General features: G+C 41.2%; 1 protein-coding gene across 1 annotated transcript in view; it reads left to right on the top strand.

Annotated features, from left to right (window-relative positions):
* ascc3 (activating signal cointegrator 1 complex subunit 3) overlaps positions 1 to 19,442 on the top strand; it is a 323,589-nt gene that overhangs the window by 258,589 nt on the left and 45,558 nt on the right. The window contains 6 exon segments of the mRNA XM_055163753.1: positions 193 to 413; positions 2,947 to 3,032; positions 3,231 to 3,397; positions 4,231 to 4,376; positions 8,342 to 8,462; positions 10,581 to 10,723. Coding sequence (XP_055019728.1) covers positions 193 to 413; positions 2,947 to 3,032; positions 3,231 to 3,397; positions 4,231 to 4,376; positions 8,342 to 8,462; positions 10,581 to 10,723 — 884 coding nt within the window.

Below are 19,442 nucleotides of genomic sequence, written 5' to 3'. Positions count from 1 at the left end.
AAATTCGGCATTGAGTTTCAAGTCTTTCCCTAATATCAAAATTAAGTTTGAAATGTCTGTATTGTGACTCCTGAGACATTCATCTGCTCATAGCTAATAACTTTAAAGCTTTTTCATTTGATAAAGTTGCAACTAATAATGGCTTTCACAGTAGTAATTGACTAACCAAAAGGTGCATTTTCTTCTCTTCAGAGCTGTTGGATCTGCAGCCGTTGCCCATCACCGCTTTGGGAAACAGAGCCTTCGAGAGTCTGTACAAATTCACTCATTACAACCCGATCCAGACGCAGATATTCCACACGCTGTACCACACCGACACCAACGTCCTGCTGGGGGCGCCAACGGGCTCCGGGAAAACCATTGCTGCAGAGATGGCCATGTTCAGGGTCTTCAACCAGTATCCAGGGTCCAAGGTTTGACCATTTCTATATGAGATACGACAACGTGAATCAGACTTTTGATCTTTGATTAGAGTTGGTAGATGTATTTTATTAATGACATAGTATTAGACAAAGAATAGATTAACATAAAAGCATGTTTTTGTTTTGTTCTTTCTCTTTTTAATTGTGTTTATTGAACTGACACTGAAATTCATGCATTTTTACTATGAATGTGCTTGCAAACCTGACTCTTATTTGGCTAAGAGGAGGGAAAAGTAGAGAAAATACTTGTTTATGTTTACTGTGTCTGTCACTATCAAATGAACAATACCGTATTTTCTGGACTATAAGTCGCTCCGGAGTATAAGTCGCACCAGCCAAAACATGCGCAATGAAGAAGAAAAAATCATATATAAGTCGCACTTTTTGGGGAAATGTATTTCATAAAATCAGAGACCAGGAACTGACACTTCATCTTGAAAGTCACGTTACAGTAATAACAACAGAACAGAGAAATACAGACTGAATAGGCATTAATATGTTAACGTAACATATCAACAGTTATTCAGATAATTAAAGCATAAACAACAGAACATAAGTTTACCAAACTCACAGTCTCACTCCAAATCACTAAATCCATTGAATTCTTCGTCCTCGGTGTCACTTCTGCTCGACCTCCGGAGATAAACCGTAGATCCGTGATGTAAACAGAGCACCGCTTCCTCTTCTGTGTAGCTGTCGTCAGATTTAGCATCAGTTCCAGTTAGAATTATTCCGGTCTTTCTGAATCCCGACAGGATAATTTCGGTGTCACTTGAAGTTCAGGCTTTGTCGATTCATCCAGTGACTTCAGGAAAGCACCCGCCCGGTTCCCGTGAAGCTGTGTTCTCCATCCCCGCTTTCCGCCAGTCCCTCAAAAGTTTCTCGCTCACTCCAAACTTTCTTCAAACTTTCTGATTACCGTTTTTGGCTGAATATTTCACTATTTGCAGCAAGACAGCGGCGTTTTCTACAGGAGACACGCGCAGTAGAGTGAAGTGACAGTGGTACAGGAGTAATAGTAGTACTAGATACTGACACACAAGACCAGGCCAACATTGTAAATAAGAATTTGTTCTTAATGTTTTGCCTGGTAAAATAAAGGTAAAATAAATAAATAAACTAGAGCCTCTCATGGCTGTTAGTCTGAAAATGTTAATATATAAGTCGCACCAGAGTGTAAGTATAAGTAAGTATAAGCAGTGTTGGGGAGTAACGGATTACATGTACTGCCGTTACGTAATCAGAGTACAAATTATGAGTAACTGTATTCCGTTACAGTTACTGTTTCAATGAGTGGTAATTGGATTACAGTTGCTTTGCTGAAATAAGTGGATTACAAGGCGGTATTTTCCTGTTTTCACATTTTGTGCTACATCCCATTTATTTATTTTTTTTATTTCGGTAATTCCACTCATTGCCTGAAGCCCAAACAGAACGTGGCAATAAGAGCGATGGAAACGTCATGTTAAAGTTGGCGGTGTCAGTCACACAGTGGAAGCAGCAGTGCATTGGTAAAAACGCATTTGTGTCTTGGAAATTCTTCTCCCGATGTGAGATAAATATATAAAAAAAAACAAATATAAAATCGCCTACAACTTAAATGTGAAACCGGAGCTACTGGCACTGGTGAAAACAACCTGCATAGACTCATAATATCTGCACTACTGTCCTATAGTGACCTGCGACATGAGTGGATGTGCACACAAACACACACACAAACACAAACACACACAAACACCTTCATCATCGTCATCAACCTGAGAACCCGCGGACCACGTCTCCTTCCGTAGTTACTGCGCGGACACCGCCGTCTCGTGCGCCGCGTGTGGACCGTGTTTTCTCGCGTAAACCGCGCTTCCTCCTGTGCGCCTCTAAACCAGAACTAACACCAGGACTAAACCAGGACTAAACCAGGACTAACCCAGGACTAAACCAGGACTAACCAGGACTAAACAAGGACATAACCAAACAAACAGGTCTAAACAACATGACACCTAACAGTAGGTTGACATAATTTAAGGTGATCTCATATAATTTCTCTATCAATAATATTTTTTAATCTGGTGAAGGAAAGACTGATCTTGTTATTGTCTTTTTAACAGACAAAACCTCTTATATTAAGATGTCGTGGTCTTTGTTTCTCTACAGTAAACAGTTGCTTATTCATGGAGACTTGGGCTCAGACAATTTGAAGACAACAAACAAGAATTTTCAGGATGTGGTTGCTACATTCATGTCGTTTAAAAAAACATGACAATATCAAGTAATCCAAAGTAATCAGATTACGTTACTCACTTTAAGTAATTTAATGGATTACGTTACAAATTACATTTTGGGGTGTGTAATCTGTAATCTGTAGGGGATTACATTTTAAAAGTAACCTTCCCAACACTGAGTATAAGTAAGAGTGTAAGTCGCAGGAAACACCCAATCCATGAAAAAAAGTGCCACTTATAGTCCGAAAAATACGGTAAATAAAAAAAATATTTACAACAAACGATCTAATTTACCCCTGTCCTTTTAGGTGGTGTATATTGCCCCTCTGAAGGCCCTGGTCCGAGAGAGGATAGAGGACTGGAAAGTTCGCATTGAGGAGAAACTTGGAAAAAAGTAAGCTGAGTAAAATGGTCCCACTTATGAGTTTTCAGTCCATCTAAAAACGTACGCGACTGTTTCCTCGTGTTTATGTTGTGCATCGCCATGGTCGCTAATTCCCCGGCAGAAACACCAAATGAAGTCACCGAAAACGATCAATAGCGTTTAGCGTTTCTGTGACAGTTCCTAAATCTGCCGTTGTCTCCGCTCCAGAGTGGTGGAGCTGACGGGCGACGTGACCCCGGACATGAGGGCCATCGCTCAGGCCGAGCTCATCGTCACCACCCCGGAGAAGTGGGACGGGGTGAGCCGCAGCTGGCAGAACCGCAGCTACGTCCAGAAAGTGGCTATTCTCATCATCGACGAGATCCATCTGCTGGGTAAAGCTCCCCTCAGCTGCTCCAGTTAAAACTAAACACATGATAGAATTATTTATTATTGTTAGTTACTTTTTTTATATGCTTAAAACATGTTTGGATTGTAATTTCCCCTCTGTGATCCACTGTTCAAACCTTTGGGCATGCTTCATAAAAACGCCTTTCTCTTGTAATGCGTTTTACAGGGTTTTCGAAGCCTGTCAAAGCACTTACATGTGGTCATTACTCATTTATAGTGTCTTGCCTAAGGACATAACGACTGAAGTTTTTCTGAATGGGAATCAAACCTCCGACTTTTGAGGCGCTGTCAGTTAACTATGCTCTGTCTTTTTTTTTAAGTGATCTTGATTTGGCTTCTCAGATGATTCTACATGAATCTAAAGGCACCTTCATTTGAAAACCTTACGGCCAGAGAGCTATGAACCAGGACGATGCAGAGCGTACTGTCTCTACAATGCGCCATTGTTTTTATAAGACTAAATCCAAATGCGTTCACTCGGTTGCACTCATACCAAACATAAAAAATGGAAACTTCTAAAAGGAAATCACCCAAATTGACAGTAGTCTCCCTTAATATCTTGATAGGGAAGAATTTTCTGTGCAAAATATTACTTCAACTATGATTTATGATATTCTCTAAAATGCAAAGTAGCAGTAGGAAGATGAGAAGTTCTTCTATTTTTATGATTCTAGCATCAGTGACTAAAGGTTACCTCAAAACCCAGTCCACTTCTACTTTGGGTACATTTACAAATATATATTTTCTAGAGAATTTCTTATATTTGTGTTAATGTAATGTAAAATTAACTGTATTTCTCCTCATTTGTTTGCCTCAGGTGAAGACAGAGGGCCTGTCCTGGAGGTGATCGTGTCCAGGACGAACTTCATCTCGTCGCACACGTCCAAAAGTGTCCGGGTCGTGGGTCTGTCCACGGCTTTGGCCAACGCTCGAGACCTGGCAGACTGGCTCGGGATCGGACAGGTCTGTACACGGAGTCATTATTTAGCCGTGTAACTAATATTTATTTACACAGGGTCCCGTGGTGTCTTAATTTGTCTGAATTTGGAAATAATACCTTAAAAAGATTTGGAAAATGTCTTGAATTTTTATATCTGCGTCTTAAAGTGTATGCAGTATGTAACTTTTTCGTATCGCATTTCTCAAAAGTTTAATTCGTCAATCACCATTATTTTGTTAAATAACGTGGCATAAATAAAGAGTGACGGTGGAACAAATAATTGAGAACGCAACACAGCCACAGGTCAAAATACTCTGAACACGTCACTGAAGATCAGGCACCTACAGCTCCGGAACAGGCAACAGAAGCAGAAATGCGTCAAAAGTTAAAGAAAATCTCAGCAAAACAGAAAGTTTGACTAACGCCGTTATGTTGTTTTTTAACGTTGGTTTAACACGTTTTCACGCTGGGAAGTGTCTTCCTCCCAAATAAATGAACACAAATTTAAGAATGTTGTTTTTGTTTGCTGGTAGGTCTATGAAATAGGCCATGAAATAGGTATTATGTTTTTTATATAACTGGTCTTAAAAAGGTCTTAGAAAACACTTGAATGATCGCTAATAATTATAGTGTGGATCCAGATTAATATACAAAAAGATTGACAAAATTCCACTGCGTATTTGCTTATTTATTGTTATGTTGCTCTGTATAACTCACAGTGCTGCCTCATTATTAACTTACCCAGAGTTATATTTGGATTGATTCCTGCATTAAAATAATTTCTTGCGGGTTGAGTGCTCAAAAATGTCTGTTTTCACCTACCCCCTGTATACATCCACAGCTCTTTATGATTATTATTATTATTTGAATCATAAATACTCGTACGGAGCTGGTGTAGTCAAGACTGCACTAATCGAGACCAAAACCAGTCCAAGACCACAGGGTTCTGAGACCAGGACATGACCAAGATCTCTGAGGATCGAGACTGAGACAAGACCGGGACTTTTTTTTTCCAACTTCTATTTTTTTTTTAGAAACCAAAAAGTATAAAACAAAATAGTAAACAGTCTCTGCCCTTCCCACCCCCCAAATGAACACAAGATTGAGACTTTAAAAAGATCGACAAGACCGACATTGAGACCAAATCGAGACCGTCTTTGTAATTCCCTACATTTATTTGTATTTTATAGTTATTTTGGCACATTTATGTCAATGTCTTTTATAAATCTATACTCCATTTGATCTGTTTAATGTTTATTTAGACTTAAAATAAACCAAACAAACTCTGTGCCCCTTTTTTGGACCAAGACACACAATTTGAGAACACCTTCTTTAATCCGATTTCCACTGGCACACGGCTTCAAAGTGAGGAAAGTGTTGTTGTTTTTTTCCAAGTTCCTAACATTTACAATTACGTTATCTTATCGACTGGTTTTTACAGTGATATTTAGCAGTCTGAAAGTAGTTCGAGACAAGACCGAGACCGTCAAAACACCTTCAAAACCGAGACAAGCCCGAGTCCAAACGCGCTCGAGCCTGAGACGAGACCAAGACCGTAAAACAGCTGTCTCGAAGCCGGTCTCAAGACTGCGACACTAAGCTGCAGTGAAATGCCACTCGTCTTTATCAAGATTCTTAGTTGAAGCTGAGGTTTGGCCACCATTGCGACACAGAGCTAAAGCCTTTGGGGAGGCCTTTCTTTGTGCTCTCCGCTCTTCGAGATCCAGGTTGTTGCGGTCCATCTGGTCTGTGATTGCAACAGTCGGCTCCATTGTACGAAATACACCAAGAATTTACTATGTTACAAATTGCGAAGTTTAACCACATTATTCCTCAATCGTTCCAAGATTTTCTCATCTGCCCATTTATATTTGACTGAATGTCTGCAATAGGAGTAATTAGGGCAAACAGATATTTTGGCATCGTTTTAACGGCATCAAATCTCCAAAATGACCACAGTTTAAAGTTCGGTTGCCTTGTTTAGAGTCCAGAGATGAGAGAAGATACCGGGGATACAAATGATGGGCTTGGCTTGTCATTCTGGAGCTAAAAGGAGATTTGCAATAAGACCATGACTTATCAAAACAATGACATATGATTTGTACTGAAAATCCAGCTGGAGTATTGCACACTTAGCTTGTCTATTATTATTTTTAACAAAGGGAGTTTATATTGGGGAGGATATGGTGTAGCCCGTATCGAATTCTGCTGACAGTTCGGTTTTAATGGGTTCAAGGTTACGATACTCGCTGGAAAATGACAATTACTGTTTTCATAACGAATAATTAAAGGTGCACTGTTTAACTTCTCATGAATTTTTGACAATATGTTATTAAATCTATGAAGACAAGCAGGAAGAAGGCAAGTTTTTCAAGGTTTTTTTATAGTACCGTATTTTTACACGGCGCTCAAAAATGTGTCAAAATGTTTTAATATAACTTTGGATTATGGATTGTAGGAGCATTACGGCGACCGTAGTTAGGAGTCTCGCGAAAGTCCAACAGAAGCTGAACCGCATCAACGCACAAGGAGAGAGCTGTTTTTTTTTTTTTTTCAGCGCTTATAGTTTATGCAAATAAGCCATGCGATTTTAAGTTTTGTTTCTGTAAAACGTAAACAAATGTGCGCAAAAAGGCGAAAAAGCGATCGCAATGTGCCACTTCTACACACAACTGAACAACTGAGTCACTGCGAAAACGCCGACAATCCGTTGGTCCCGGACAGCACCCTCCCTACACGCCACAACTGAACAAAGCCCAGAGTCACCGTGAACGTGACAAACAAAGTCCTACTCACACATCACACTGTTGTGTTTCCTTTAAAGTCCGGTGCGGTTTATTTATGAAAAAAGTTCGAAAATAGACCATTTAATGACCATTTAATAGAGCGCCTAATAGCCCGAAAAATACTGTACTTTGTGATTTACTAAGGCTACGTTCAGACTGCAGCCTGAAGTGACCCAAATCAGATTTTTTGGCTGCTATGTTCCTGTATCTTATCTTTTAATGACAGTCTGAACGACACAGATTTGATTTTTTCAAATGTGACCCAGGACACTTGGATATGTGCTCTTGAAACCGATACATATCTGATCTTTTGACATGTGACTTCAGTGTGAACGGCCAAAGCGCATTCATTCGATCTACACGTTATCAACAAGCCACAAACGTCACTATTCTGTGCTGAAGTAGGCGAAAACTGTTAAAGAACTCCATGTCACTGAAGTGAAGCACATCACCACTCACCACTCTTGGCTCCGTCTCCACATCCACACGTTCCTTTCAACGGACGTCGCTGCCGCTGTCCCACAAAACACCACGACCAAAAACCTCGTCCTTCTCCTTCTCAATCTCCTCCTTAAAACAAGTAAGTTGTTCATGTTCTGGCTCCAGTACGAGAGGAACTTTAAAATCTCCAGGTGCTCAATGCTGCGTCCATGTTTGGACAACTTCTGTAAACACAGAGACGCTCGCTGCGGTTGACGTCGTCGTGTCTCCAGTGTCACATGCGGGACACTTTCGGGCCGTTTAATGTTCACACTGGAGTCACATACAAGTCGCATTTAATTGGAAATGTGAACGACCTCGCGAAAACATCGGATTTCACAAAAAAAAATCGGAATTGAGCGTTAAGCCCTGCAGTCTGAACGTAGCCTAATTGTGTCCGTTCAAGTTTCGATTCGATTGCGATTAATCTTGCAGCCTTAAACTTTCAGCAGTGTAAAGAAGCTGTTGTCCAGACTGTCAGAGTTCTCTTATAAATCTTTGCATTCACTGGTTTCGTCCCTGGCACACGTCCCACTCAAACTTCAAACTTTTAATGTGCAAACACGACTCCCTCTCCCCAGACTAGACTAAACTACAGAGGTTAGAGTTACACAGATGGGCTCCACATCACCAGCTGCTCGCCGTAAATCTCTGTTTGTGTTTTGTCCTTTTTGTCCCTTCTGCCTCTCCTTACTTTCTTTTCCTCTTTTGTCTCGGAACAGGTGGGATTGTTTAACTTCCGGCCGTCTGTGCGCCCCGTCCCGCTCGAGGTGCACATCCACGGGTTTCCGGGGCAACACTACTGCCCCCGCATGGCCACAATGAACAAACCCACTTTTCAAGGTAACGCTAAAGACCACGGTTGGGCAAGTTACTTCAGAACTGTAATGTGTTATTTATTTATGACTTGTTACTGTCGTTTCAAAGTGATTTGTTACATTACAGTATTACTGTGTTTAAAATATAAAACTTTACATGAATATTGCAGCACGTTAAAGTTACTCTCAACACAAAAAACTGTCGCTGATTGTGAAATAAGCATCAGTGAGTGAAGATGTCGAATTTTTGCGCCGTATATGGACTGAACCAGGACTAAACCAGGTCTAAACCAGGACTAAACTAGGTCTAAACCAGGACTAAACCAGGACTAAACTAGGACTAAACTAGGTCTAAACCAGGACTAAACCAGGTCTAAACCAGGTCTAAACCAGGTCTAAACCAGGACTAAACTAGGTCTAAACCAGGACTAAACCAGGACTAACTAAAGGACTAAACCAGGACTGAACTGAGGACTGAACTGAGGACTGAACCGAGGACTGAACCAGGACTAAACCAGGTCTAAACCAGGACTAAACTAGGTCTAAACCAGGACTAAACTAGGTCTAAACCAGGACTAAACCAGGACTAAACTAGGTCTAAACCAGGACTAAACCAGGTCTAAACCAGGTCTAAACCAGGACTAAACTAGGTCTAAACCAGGACTAAACCAGGACTAAACCAGGACTAAACCAGGACTGAACTGAGGACTGAACTGAGGACTGAACCGAGGACTGAACCAGGACTAAACCAGGTCTAAACCAGGTCTAAACCAGGACTAAACCATTACTAAACCAGGACTAAACCAGGACTGAACCAGGACTGAACCAGGACTGAACCAGGACTGAACCAGGATTGAACCAGGAGGACCCAACCAGGTCTAAACCAGGTCTAAACCAGGTCTAAACCAGGACTAAACCAGGACTGAACCAGGATTGAACCAGGAGGACCCAACCAGGACTGAACCAGGACTGAACCAGGTCTAAACCAGGTCTAAACCAGGACTAAACCAGGATTGAACCAGGAGGGCCCAACCAGGTCTAAACCAGGTCTAAACCAGGACTGAACCAGGACTGAACCAGGATTGAACCAGGAGGGACCCAACCAGGTCTAAACCAGGACTGAACCAAGGACTAAACCAAGGACTAAATCAAGGACTAAAACAGGTCTAAACCAGGACTAAACCAGGCCTGAACCAGGCCTGAACCAGAGCTGAACCAGAGCTGAACCAAAGCTGAACCAGGACTGAACCAGGAGGACCCAACCAGGACTAAACCAGGACTAAACCAGAACTGAGCCAGGACTGAACCAGCAGTGACCCGACAGTCTACGTCGGCCACACCTCCGGGTCGTCCCAACATTTGGAGCTGTAAAAATGACATTTCACCGCTGCTGATATTGCTCCGATTTTAGCGAATTTGTGTAAAGAAAAACGGAAAACCCACCACTTCAATCCAGGTTAAAAAAAGCATTGTGACACGTGTTACTGACATTTGTACCAAGTAAAATATCACAATTTTTTTCCCTGTAATGCCTTACATTACTGTATTACAGCAAAAAGCAACACATTAAAGTAATTCCTTACTTTTATAAGTCTGAAAAATGCGGTACTTATTTCATGTTGTATAACTTAGTTGCTCAAATAGAAATATTTTAATAAAAAGTATTTATGTACCATGTTTTTGACAAACATTACCCCTCTCTAACATACCTGGCTGCAGAAAACAGATGCAAAGTGCTTCAAGTATATTTTAGAATCATGTTAGGATGTGTAAGTTAAGATAAAAACAATAACTGCTCATATGAAAGGTGGTAAATCATATGGTAAAAGCGAGAACTTCAGCTTGAGGCCAACTGAATGAACTAACTAAATAACTAAACATTATCCTTCTGTGTTTCAATCAAATGAACACAATTCAAGTTATACAAATGACTGAATTGTTGTATTATGAGAAACAGGGTTATTTCTACAGCTACAGTGTTTATAATGCCTTTCATGGTGTTCTAGAAACATGGCTGGGTCCCTTCTGAACATTTTGATACTAGATAAGCCGCTTGATACACGACAAACATTTATTCAGCAATTTCTTGTCCTAAGACCCTTTAGTCACCACTGTTTGTTTACATGCGTCTCTTCTCTCTCAGCCATCCGGAGCCACTCTCCTGCCAAGCCCGTGCTCATCTTCGTCTCATCTCGTCGTCAGACTCGTCTCACGGCTCTGGACCTGATCGCTTACCTGGCCACGGAGGACAACCCCAAACAGTGGCTGCACCAGGACGAGAGGGAGGTGGGTTATTATATTATATTATATTATATTATCTGTACCTGTTTTTTCCCGTGCATTTGAGCAGAATTACCACAGTATAGATAGTATAAGAAGCTCATCCGGTCAAAATAAGGCTACTTTCAAGCTCAATTTGGATTTTTTTTTGTGAAATCAGATTTTTTTGCGAGGTCATTCACATTTCCAGTTAAGTGTGACTCTTATGTGATCTCCAGTGTTGAACATTAAGCGCCCCAAAAGTGTCCCACGAAGCGAGCGTGCTCAGTGTTTACAGAAGTCGCCTAAACATGGACGTGAGCATTGAGTACCTGCCGATTTTAAAGTTGTTGTCGTACCCGAGCCAGAACATGTACAGTTTGATTTAAGGAGGAGATTGAGAAGGAGAAGGACGAGGTTTTTAGTCATGGCGTTTTGTGGGGCAGTGGCAGCAACGTCCGTAGAGAGGAATATGTAGGTGCAGAGTCGCAGCCAAGAGTGGTGGGATCGACATGTGCTTCACTGCTTCACTGACACGAAGTTCATACACAATTTTCGTTTGACAAAAAGAACGTTTGTGAAAATTTGTAGGTGGGATGAATGTGACCTGGCTTTTCAGACTGAAGTCACATGCCAATAGATCGGCTATGTATCGGTTTTAGGAGCACATATCCAAGTGGCCTGAGTCGCATTTGAAAAAATCGGATCTGTGTTGTTCAGACTGTCATTAAAAGATCAGATACGGGAGCATAGGGGTCCAAAAAAAATCTGATTTCACTTCAGGCTGCAGTCTGAACGTTGCCTAAGTCTGCTGTGTGCTGATCTCTGTATCTAATTTTAAAAGTGTTTTATCCTCCGACAATCAGGAAGCGTGCGTTAACATTCTAGGTGTTGTTAGATTTACCGTCACAGCAAAACTCCACACTGGTCTCTGAAAGTTGAGAAAATTGCTTATAAACTCATCAGTGTGAATAATGAGGATGCTCTGAATGCGCGGGACAGAATTTTCAGTCCCACTCCCCCGCGCTCCCGCAAAGAATTGTAATTTTCAAAATCCTGCAGGATGAGAACTCTTGCTTTCTTAAGCTCTATCAAAGACGGAGAAGCGAAAGGAATTGGACTGCATAAGTTTTTAGACATGGTTTTGTCCTGGTTTAGTTCGGGTTCAGTGGCACAGCCCGCGCGCGACGTACAGGAGAAGGGGGAACTGTCCGCGCAGCGTATGGGACGGGGGGGACTGTCTGTGGGACGGTCAATGCCAAATAAAATATCCAGCACAAATTATGCATGACATACTTACATTCGTCATTTGTATATTTTACTTTACACTCAGATTTAGTTTGTGGGACTGCAGTTTATCATCCCACCCGCTCACTCCCGCGTTGTGTAGTCTCGCTCCCGCCCGCGCCCGCAGTGACCTTTCAAAATGTGTCCCGCGCCGCACTGTTTTGCGTCGAGTCCCGCAGATTGCAGGACTCTACTTTCGACCGACAACAAACCGTTTAAAATGAGCTGGTTCTGTTTTTCATGTTTTTAAGACTGTAAAAATCATCTTTAAGTAAGACGATACCACAACCCTCTTTACAAGAATAAAATAAAAACATTCAAAGGCCTACACAATTACAAAAGTTGGTCCAGTTCACTTTCCCTGCACAACATTTGATTTCTAACTCCTCTCGTTTTCTGCGGCGTTTTGCTGAGTTCGCATGTCCATGTTTTACCAACTGCAGGTTTAAGTATAATTTCAGATGGACCGCTCCTCCTGTGTCATCCTCCATTATATTGTCTGTGAATACTTGGGGATTGGTTTAACAAAAAGAGCCAAGAATTATTCCAAAAACAAGTTCAAGATTCTTTCAAAACACTCGTATTTCTCTGAGATATCTGAGCAGGTAGGATTGTTCTAATACCATCACAAAAACAGCAGAAGTGTGTGGTTTGAATCATACAAACTGTTCATCCATTTAAATACCTCGTAGGAGTTTGTATTTTATGTAATCAGACAAAGTAAAATTTGCTGTTAAACTGTCAAAATGCAAATATTTTCCCCTGGTTTATGGTTAATGTCTCGGTAATTGCTGGGCCTATCCTCGCGAAACAAAAACTGGCACAAAGTCTCTCCTGTCACTTCTCTGGTGAAATTATTTAACAATCAGAAAGTGAGGTCATTATTCAACCCTTAAAGATGTGATTGTTGTCAGCTGAAAGAACTTTAAATGAAAGAAAGAACTTTTAAAGGTTACTACGGTAAGTTTGTGGAGCCAGTCCTTAACGTTCAGCATTTGTGGATCATAAATGTGGAGATTTCTTACAAAAACAGTGAATCTCCCATAGAGTTATACGGGGGGTTTTCAGATGACCGTATTTTTTGTACTATAAGTCGCTCCGGAGTATAAGTCACACCAGCCAAAAAATGCGTAATGAAGAAGAAAAAACATATATAAGTCGCACGTTTTGAGGGAAATTTATTTTATAAAATCAGGGACCAGGAACCAACATTTTATCTTGAAAGGCAAGTTCCAGTAACAACGATAGAATAAAGAACAATAGGCTGAACAGGCGTTATAATGTTAATGTAAAATATTAACAATTATTCAGATAATTATAGCATAAACAACAGAACATAAGTTTATCAAACTCTCGATCTCACTCCAAATCACTAAATCCATTGAATTCTTCGTCCTCGGTGTCACTTCTGAGCAACTCCGGTTGTCACTGAAGTTCAGGCTTTCTCATCCAGTGACTTCCAGGAAAGTTTCACGGCGCACCCTCGCAGTTGCCGTGAAGCTGTGTTCTCCATCCCCGCTTTCCGCCAGTCCCTCACAAGTTTCTCGCTCACTCCAAACTTTCTTTCTGCTGTTCGATAATAGTTTTCTGCTGCATATTTCACTACTTGCAGCAGGACAGTGGCTTTTTCTGCAGGAGACATGCGCAGAAAACTGACACACAAGACTAGAACCTCTCACAGCTGTCTGAAAAGTTTAATATATAAGTCACACCGGAGTATAAGTCGCAGGAAACACCCAAACCATGAAAAAAGTGCGACTTATAGTCCGAAAAATACGGTACGTCACAACATTCTACAAGTCTATAATGCTTAATCTAAGTGGATGCAGCTACAATGAATATTATTAAAATGCAGATTTCTGTGGTAATGAAGAGAAAAGGTCTAGGATCTAATCACCTGAAGAACCAATCAAGTTTGTGAGTTTATTGTTTGTATATTTCATGGCAAAGTACAATGTAGTCAATATGGAAAAATGTCTCTTGCACCATCTGGGAGTGTGACGCCCTCTATCTGAAATTATCACATAATCCAATTCTTGAATGTGAACACAACCCACAGTGAACCTGTTAGTATCAGCTTTTGACGACTCATACTTAGTAGTAGTAGTAGGTTTGGAGAAATATTTAGAGTTTATGTTTGGACTCAGTGTTGAAAAGATCAGAGCCCTGCACTTCAAGTTTAGATACAAGACAAAACAGTGTTATTATTATTTGTGAAATATGGTGCAGTACTTCAGATATTTGGTTTTTTAAAGCGTAAAAGATAGGTGATAAAGTCCACAGGAAGTAGTCAGTATTATGAATCTGCAGCTTCACCTCGATCCGTGCGCTGTGTGGATGTAAACAGACACACGTGAGGAACTACTCTCACCTTTTTACTCTTAAATAACATTTCACGCAGTGTTGGGGAGTAACAGATTACATGTACCGGAGTTAAGTAATCAGAGTACAAATTATGAGTAACTGTATTCGGCTACAGTTACTGTTTCAGTGAGTGGTAATTGGATTACAGTTACTTTGTTGAAATAAATGGATTACATGGCGGTATTTTCCTGTTTTCCTGTTTTCACATTTTGGGCTATATCCCCCTTTCTTTTTTCTTCTTTCTTATTCCACTCATTGCCGGAAACTAAACCAGGTCTAAACTAAATCTAATCTAGATCTAACCCAGGTCTAAACCAGGTCTAAACCCAGGTCTAAACCCAGGTTTAAACCAGGACTAAAACAGGTCTAAAACCAGGACTAAACCAGGACTAAACCAGGACTAAAACCAGGTCTAAACTAGATCTAATCTAGATCTAAACCAGATCTAAAGCAGATCTAAAACCAGGTCTAAAACCAGGTCTGAACCAGGTCTAAACCAGGACTAAACCAGGTCTAAACCAGATCTAAACCAGGTCTAAACCCGGTCTAAAGCAGATCTAAACCAGGTCTAAAACCAGGTCTGAACCAGATCTAAACCAGGTCTAAACCAGGTCTAAAGCAGGTCTAAAACCAGGTCTAAACTAGATCTAAACTAGATCTAAACCAGGTCTAAACCAGGTCTAACCCAGGTCTAAAACCAGGTCTAAACTAGATCTAAACCAGATCTAAACCAGGTCTAAACCAGATCTAAACCAGATCTAAACCAGGTCTAAACCAGGTCTAAACCAGGTCTAAACCAGGTCTAAAACCAGGTCTAAAACCAGGTCTAAAACCAAGACTAAACCAGATCTAAACCAGGTCTAAACCAGGTCTAAAGCAGGTCTAAAACCAGGTCTAAACTAGATCTAAACCAGGTCTAAACCAGGTCTAAATCCAGGTCTAAACCAGGTCTAAACCAGATCTAAAACCAGGTCTAAACCAGGTCTAAACCAGGTCTAAACCAGGTCTAAAACCAGGTCTAAAACAGGATTTAACGTGTCTCCTCCTCCTTTATCAATAATATTTTTAATATGTTTAAGTAAACACTGGGCTTTTCATTGTCAGACAAAACATCTTATGTTATGATTTCCTCGTCTTTGCTTCTCTACAGCAAATCAAGTATTCAGAGTATTCAGTATCCAAAGTATTCAGATTACGTTACTCACCTTAAGTAATTTAATGGATTACGTTACAAACTACATTCTGGTGTATGTAATCTGTAATCTGTAGGGGAATACATTTTAAAAGTCACCTTCCCAACACTGCTTTTTCGGACGCGGGCCGACCTCAGACAGAAAACGCCCAATTCACACTCCAATACTTAATAAAATAATGGTCCAGTGTGCTCAGGTTTTTATCTTTCTTCTCTTTTCTTTTCTTTTTTTTTTTCGTTTTCTCAATGAGGAAACTACTCCATAAATGCCAGAGCAACTGTCTTTTCTGTTACACTATAAATCCGTTTGAGAATTTCCTTGTTTGTCGTGAATATATGAACCGCGTCACCACAAAACCCCTATTGTTTTAGTAGCTGTACAATAACTACTGCATCTTCCTCTGTTTGCAATTATCCTCTATAGAAAACCACTGGAAATGTCTCTCCCCCCTCGCTGCCCCGCTTCAATCATCACCTTATGTTTACCCAAACTGCGATGCCCAAATAAGCTCCACTCTCCTCCATAACTATAAGCACACAGCGCACAGAGGGGCTTTATGGAGGCCCGGCTTTCTGAACCGTAGATTATCCGTCTCAATGCAAATATGAGTTATAGCCCGATCTCTCCCTCTCCTCCGTCCTCTCCACTCCAAAAAAAACGAAATGAAAATGACTGGATTTCAGACCCTTGAGTATTTTTTACTTATTGGGTGGCAGCTCGATTGTTTTTGAAATTAAAGGTGTATTGATGTAATTTTCAGCACCTACTTGTCGCCGTGGTGATTTTATATAACCAGGGGTGTCAAACTCATTTTGGTCCGGGGGCCGAATCCAGCCCACTTTGATCCCAAAGGGGCCGGATCAGAAAACTCATGGCATATATACTCCAAAAACAGCAGTAAGTTCAAATATTTGTGCAGAGAAACACAAATCTATTACAGAAATCTTTTTTAATTGATGAACTGTTTCTTTTACAAAATATTATAATATTATGTACAAACCTGAAACTTTAAGAAAAATACAATTTCAACTCAATGTTTTAACATGAACTTGTATGTAAATAGGAATAAGTCAATTTTTGTTGTAAAATCCTGCACTCGGCTCCACTTTTCTCATTTGTGACATTTTTCTGATGAGGGTGTCACGGTCAACAGTCAAAACGATCGTCCTTTAAGAGCGTTTGGAAAGAGACAAGTCTTCATTTTGTGCTGCTCTGGTGGGAGGGGCCACGTACAGAGACGCTGGAGACGCTGATGTGATAAACACCACAGAAAATTTAACAAGATTTTAATAGAAAATATGATTAAAATATTTTTGTAGAAAATCAGCTGAGGGTCACATTAAAGGTCTTGGAGGGCCGGATCCGGCCCCCGGGCCATATGTTTGACACCTGTGGCCTAGACTATAGGTGAGTTTCATTGTTGACAAAAGCGTGCGTTGCATGCTGGGAATTATTTTGGTCGGCGGCAAGAAACACTAATTCAACATGACGGACGGAGCGAGAAAGCACGTAAAGGGTATTGATCCCGGTTATTTATCCACTCTAACGGCAGAGGACCAAAGACCATTTGACCAGAAATTGTTCATAAGCATCGATGGAGCCACAATCACCCTTTTCAACCCCGACAAAACCTGGACCAAACCAAATTTCTGGTCAGAATCGCCAACTACCTGGACAAATATTCACTTGGGCGATATCCACAATGACTTGGTGGAAACTCCTGGGCCATTCACAGCAGAAAAGATGAAAACCTCCAAGAGTCTCGATGTGTTGTTGAACTTGTTGGAGTCCACGGTTTGTTAGGATCTTCTACGTTTGCTCTGCGGATGTTTGAAAGCCGTTTAATTCACCGTTAGCGGTTCTTTTCACTCAGAATACGAAAAAGACATTTTCCTTCTTCCGTGCTTCTATTTGTGCATCTGATAATGCAGCAGGAATTTACCATTATCGGGGGATAAATACGCGAGGTTACGCACTGTGTTTGACGCTATCCTGTTTCTTGCCTCCGACCAAAATATTTCCCAGCAGCAACGCGGGCTTTTAATAACAATGACGTCAGCTGAAACTCGCCTACACTTTCACTTTTCCTTGAGTGACTTTTACTTTTTTGGAGTGCCTGGATTTCGTGGTGGATTTTTCTTCCAGGAGCGTCCTTTACCTGTTCTCACTCATCTTTGTTTTCTCTGTACATATTTTTGTTGTTAAAATTACCTCAGTAAAATTTACGTAAGATCTCACCTGTAACTCTGCTTCGTAGCGTTACGTAGCAGAACTGTGGAGATAAAGACGTGTGAACTGTGGAACATGCAGGCAAAGAAATGTCATGTCAAACTCATCTCATCTCAGACAAACAGACGACAGACAACACCAGAAAAGCGACATGATGCAGCTTTAACTTGTACTTAAAATCATATAATGAGCAGTTAAGAATAAAGAAACTTTTGTGTAAAGTATTAGTTCCTCTCTCTTTCTCTTCTCTCTCTCCCTCTCTTTCTCTTTAACCCTCTCTTTCTGTAATATTGATATACTTCTCTCTCTCTCTCTCCTTTCCTCTCTCTGTCTCCCTCTTTCTCTCTTTCTCTTATTCTCCCTCTTTTTCTCCTCTCTCCCCCCCTCTCTCTCTCTCGCTCTCCCTCTTTCTCTCCATCTCTCTCTCTGTCTCCCTCTTTCTCTCCTCTCTCCACCTCTCTCTCTCTCCCCGTCTCTTTCCCTCTCCCCTCTCTCTGTAACATTTACATATTCTCATTCTCTCTCCTCTCTTTGTCTCCCTCTTTCTCTCTCTCTCTGTCTACCTCTTTCTCTCTCTCTCTCTGTCTCCCTCTTTCTCTCCTCTCTCGCTCTGTCTCTCCCTCCCTGTCTCTTTCCCTCTCCCCTCTCTCTCTCTGTCTGTAACATTTATATATTCCCTTTCTCTCTCCTTTCTCTGTCTCCCTCTTTCTCTCTCTTGCTCTCTCCCTCTTTCTTTCTCTCTCTCTCCTTCTTTCTCTCTTCTCTCCTCTCTCTCGCTCTCTCTCTCTGTCTCTTTCCCTCTCCCCCTCTCTCTCTCTCTCGTAACATTTATATATTCCTTTCTCTCTCTCTCTCTTTCTCTCTTTTGTCTCTTCTCTCTCTGTCTCCTCTTTCTCTCTCTCTTTCTTTCTCTCTACTTTCTCTCCTCTCTCTCTCCCCTCTCTCTCCTCTCCCCTGTAACATTGATACACCTCTCATCTCTCTCTCCTCTTGGTCTCCCTCTTTCTGTCTTTCTCTACCTCTTTCTGTCTCTCCCCTCTCCCTCCCTCTAAGACATACTTCACTCTCTCTTCCATCTTTCTCTGTCTCCCTCTTTCACTTCTCTCTCTCTCTCTCTCCCTCTTTCTTTCTCTCTGTCTCCCTCTTTCACTACTCTCTCTCTTCTCTCTCTCTCTCTCCCTCTTTCTGTCTCTCTGTCTCCCTCTTTCACTTCTCTCTCTCTTCTCTCTCTCTCTTCTTTCTCTGTCTCTCTCTGTCTCCCTCTTTCACTTCTCTCTCGCTCTTTGTCTCTCTCCTTTTTTCTCTCCTCTCTCTCCCTGTCTCTCCCCTCTCCCTCCCTCTCTCTGTAACATTGATATACCTCTCTCCCTCTCTCTCTCTCTGTCTCTCTCTTTGTGTCTCCCTCTTTCTGTCTTTCTCTTTCTCCCCCTGCCTCTTCCGCTATCCCTCCCTCTCTCTCTGTAATATTGACAAACTAACAAATTAACAAATAAATCTGACAAACTTTCCTCTCTCTATATCTCTCTCCTTCTTTCTCTCTACTTTCTCTCTCTCTCTCTCTTTCGCTCTCCTTCACTCTCTCTGTAACATTAATCTACTTCTCTCTCTTTCTCTCCTCTCTGTCTCTTCTCTCTCTCTCTCTCTCTCTCTCTCTCTCCCTCCCTCCCACTCTA

Source organism: Boleophthalmus pectinirostris, unplaced genomic scaffold (genome assembly GCF_026225935.1).
Source record: "Boleophthalmus pectinirostris isolate CB_2022bp ecotype Guang Dong unplaced genomic scaffold, ASM2622593v1 HiC_scaffold_6, whole genome shotgun sequence".
In the NCBI taxonomy this organism is placed as follows: domain Eukaryota; kingdom Metazoa; phylum Chordata; class Actinopteri; order Gobiiformes; family Gobiidae; genus Boleophthalmus; species Boleophthalmus pectinirostris.
The sequence above is the reverse complement of the archived record's forward strand: the minus strand, read 5'-3'. Positions and strand labels throughout refer to the sequence as shown.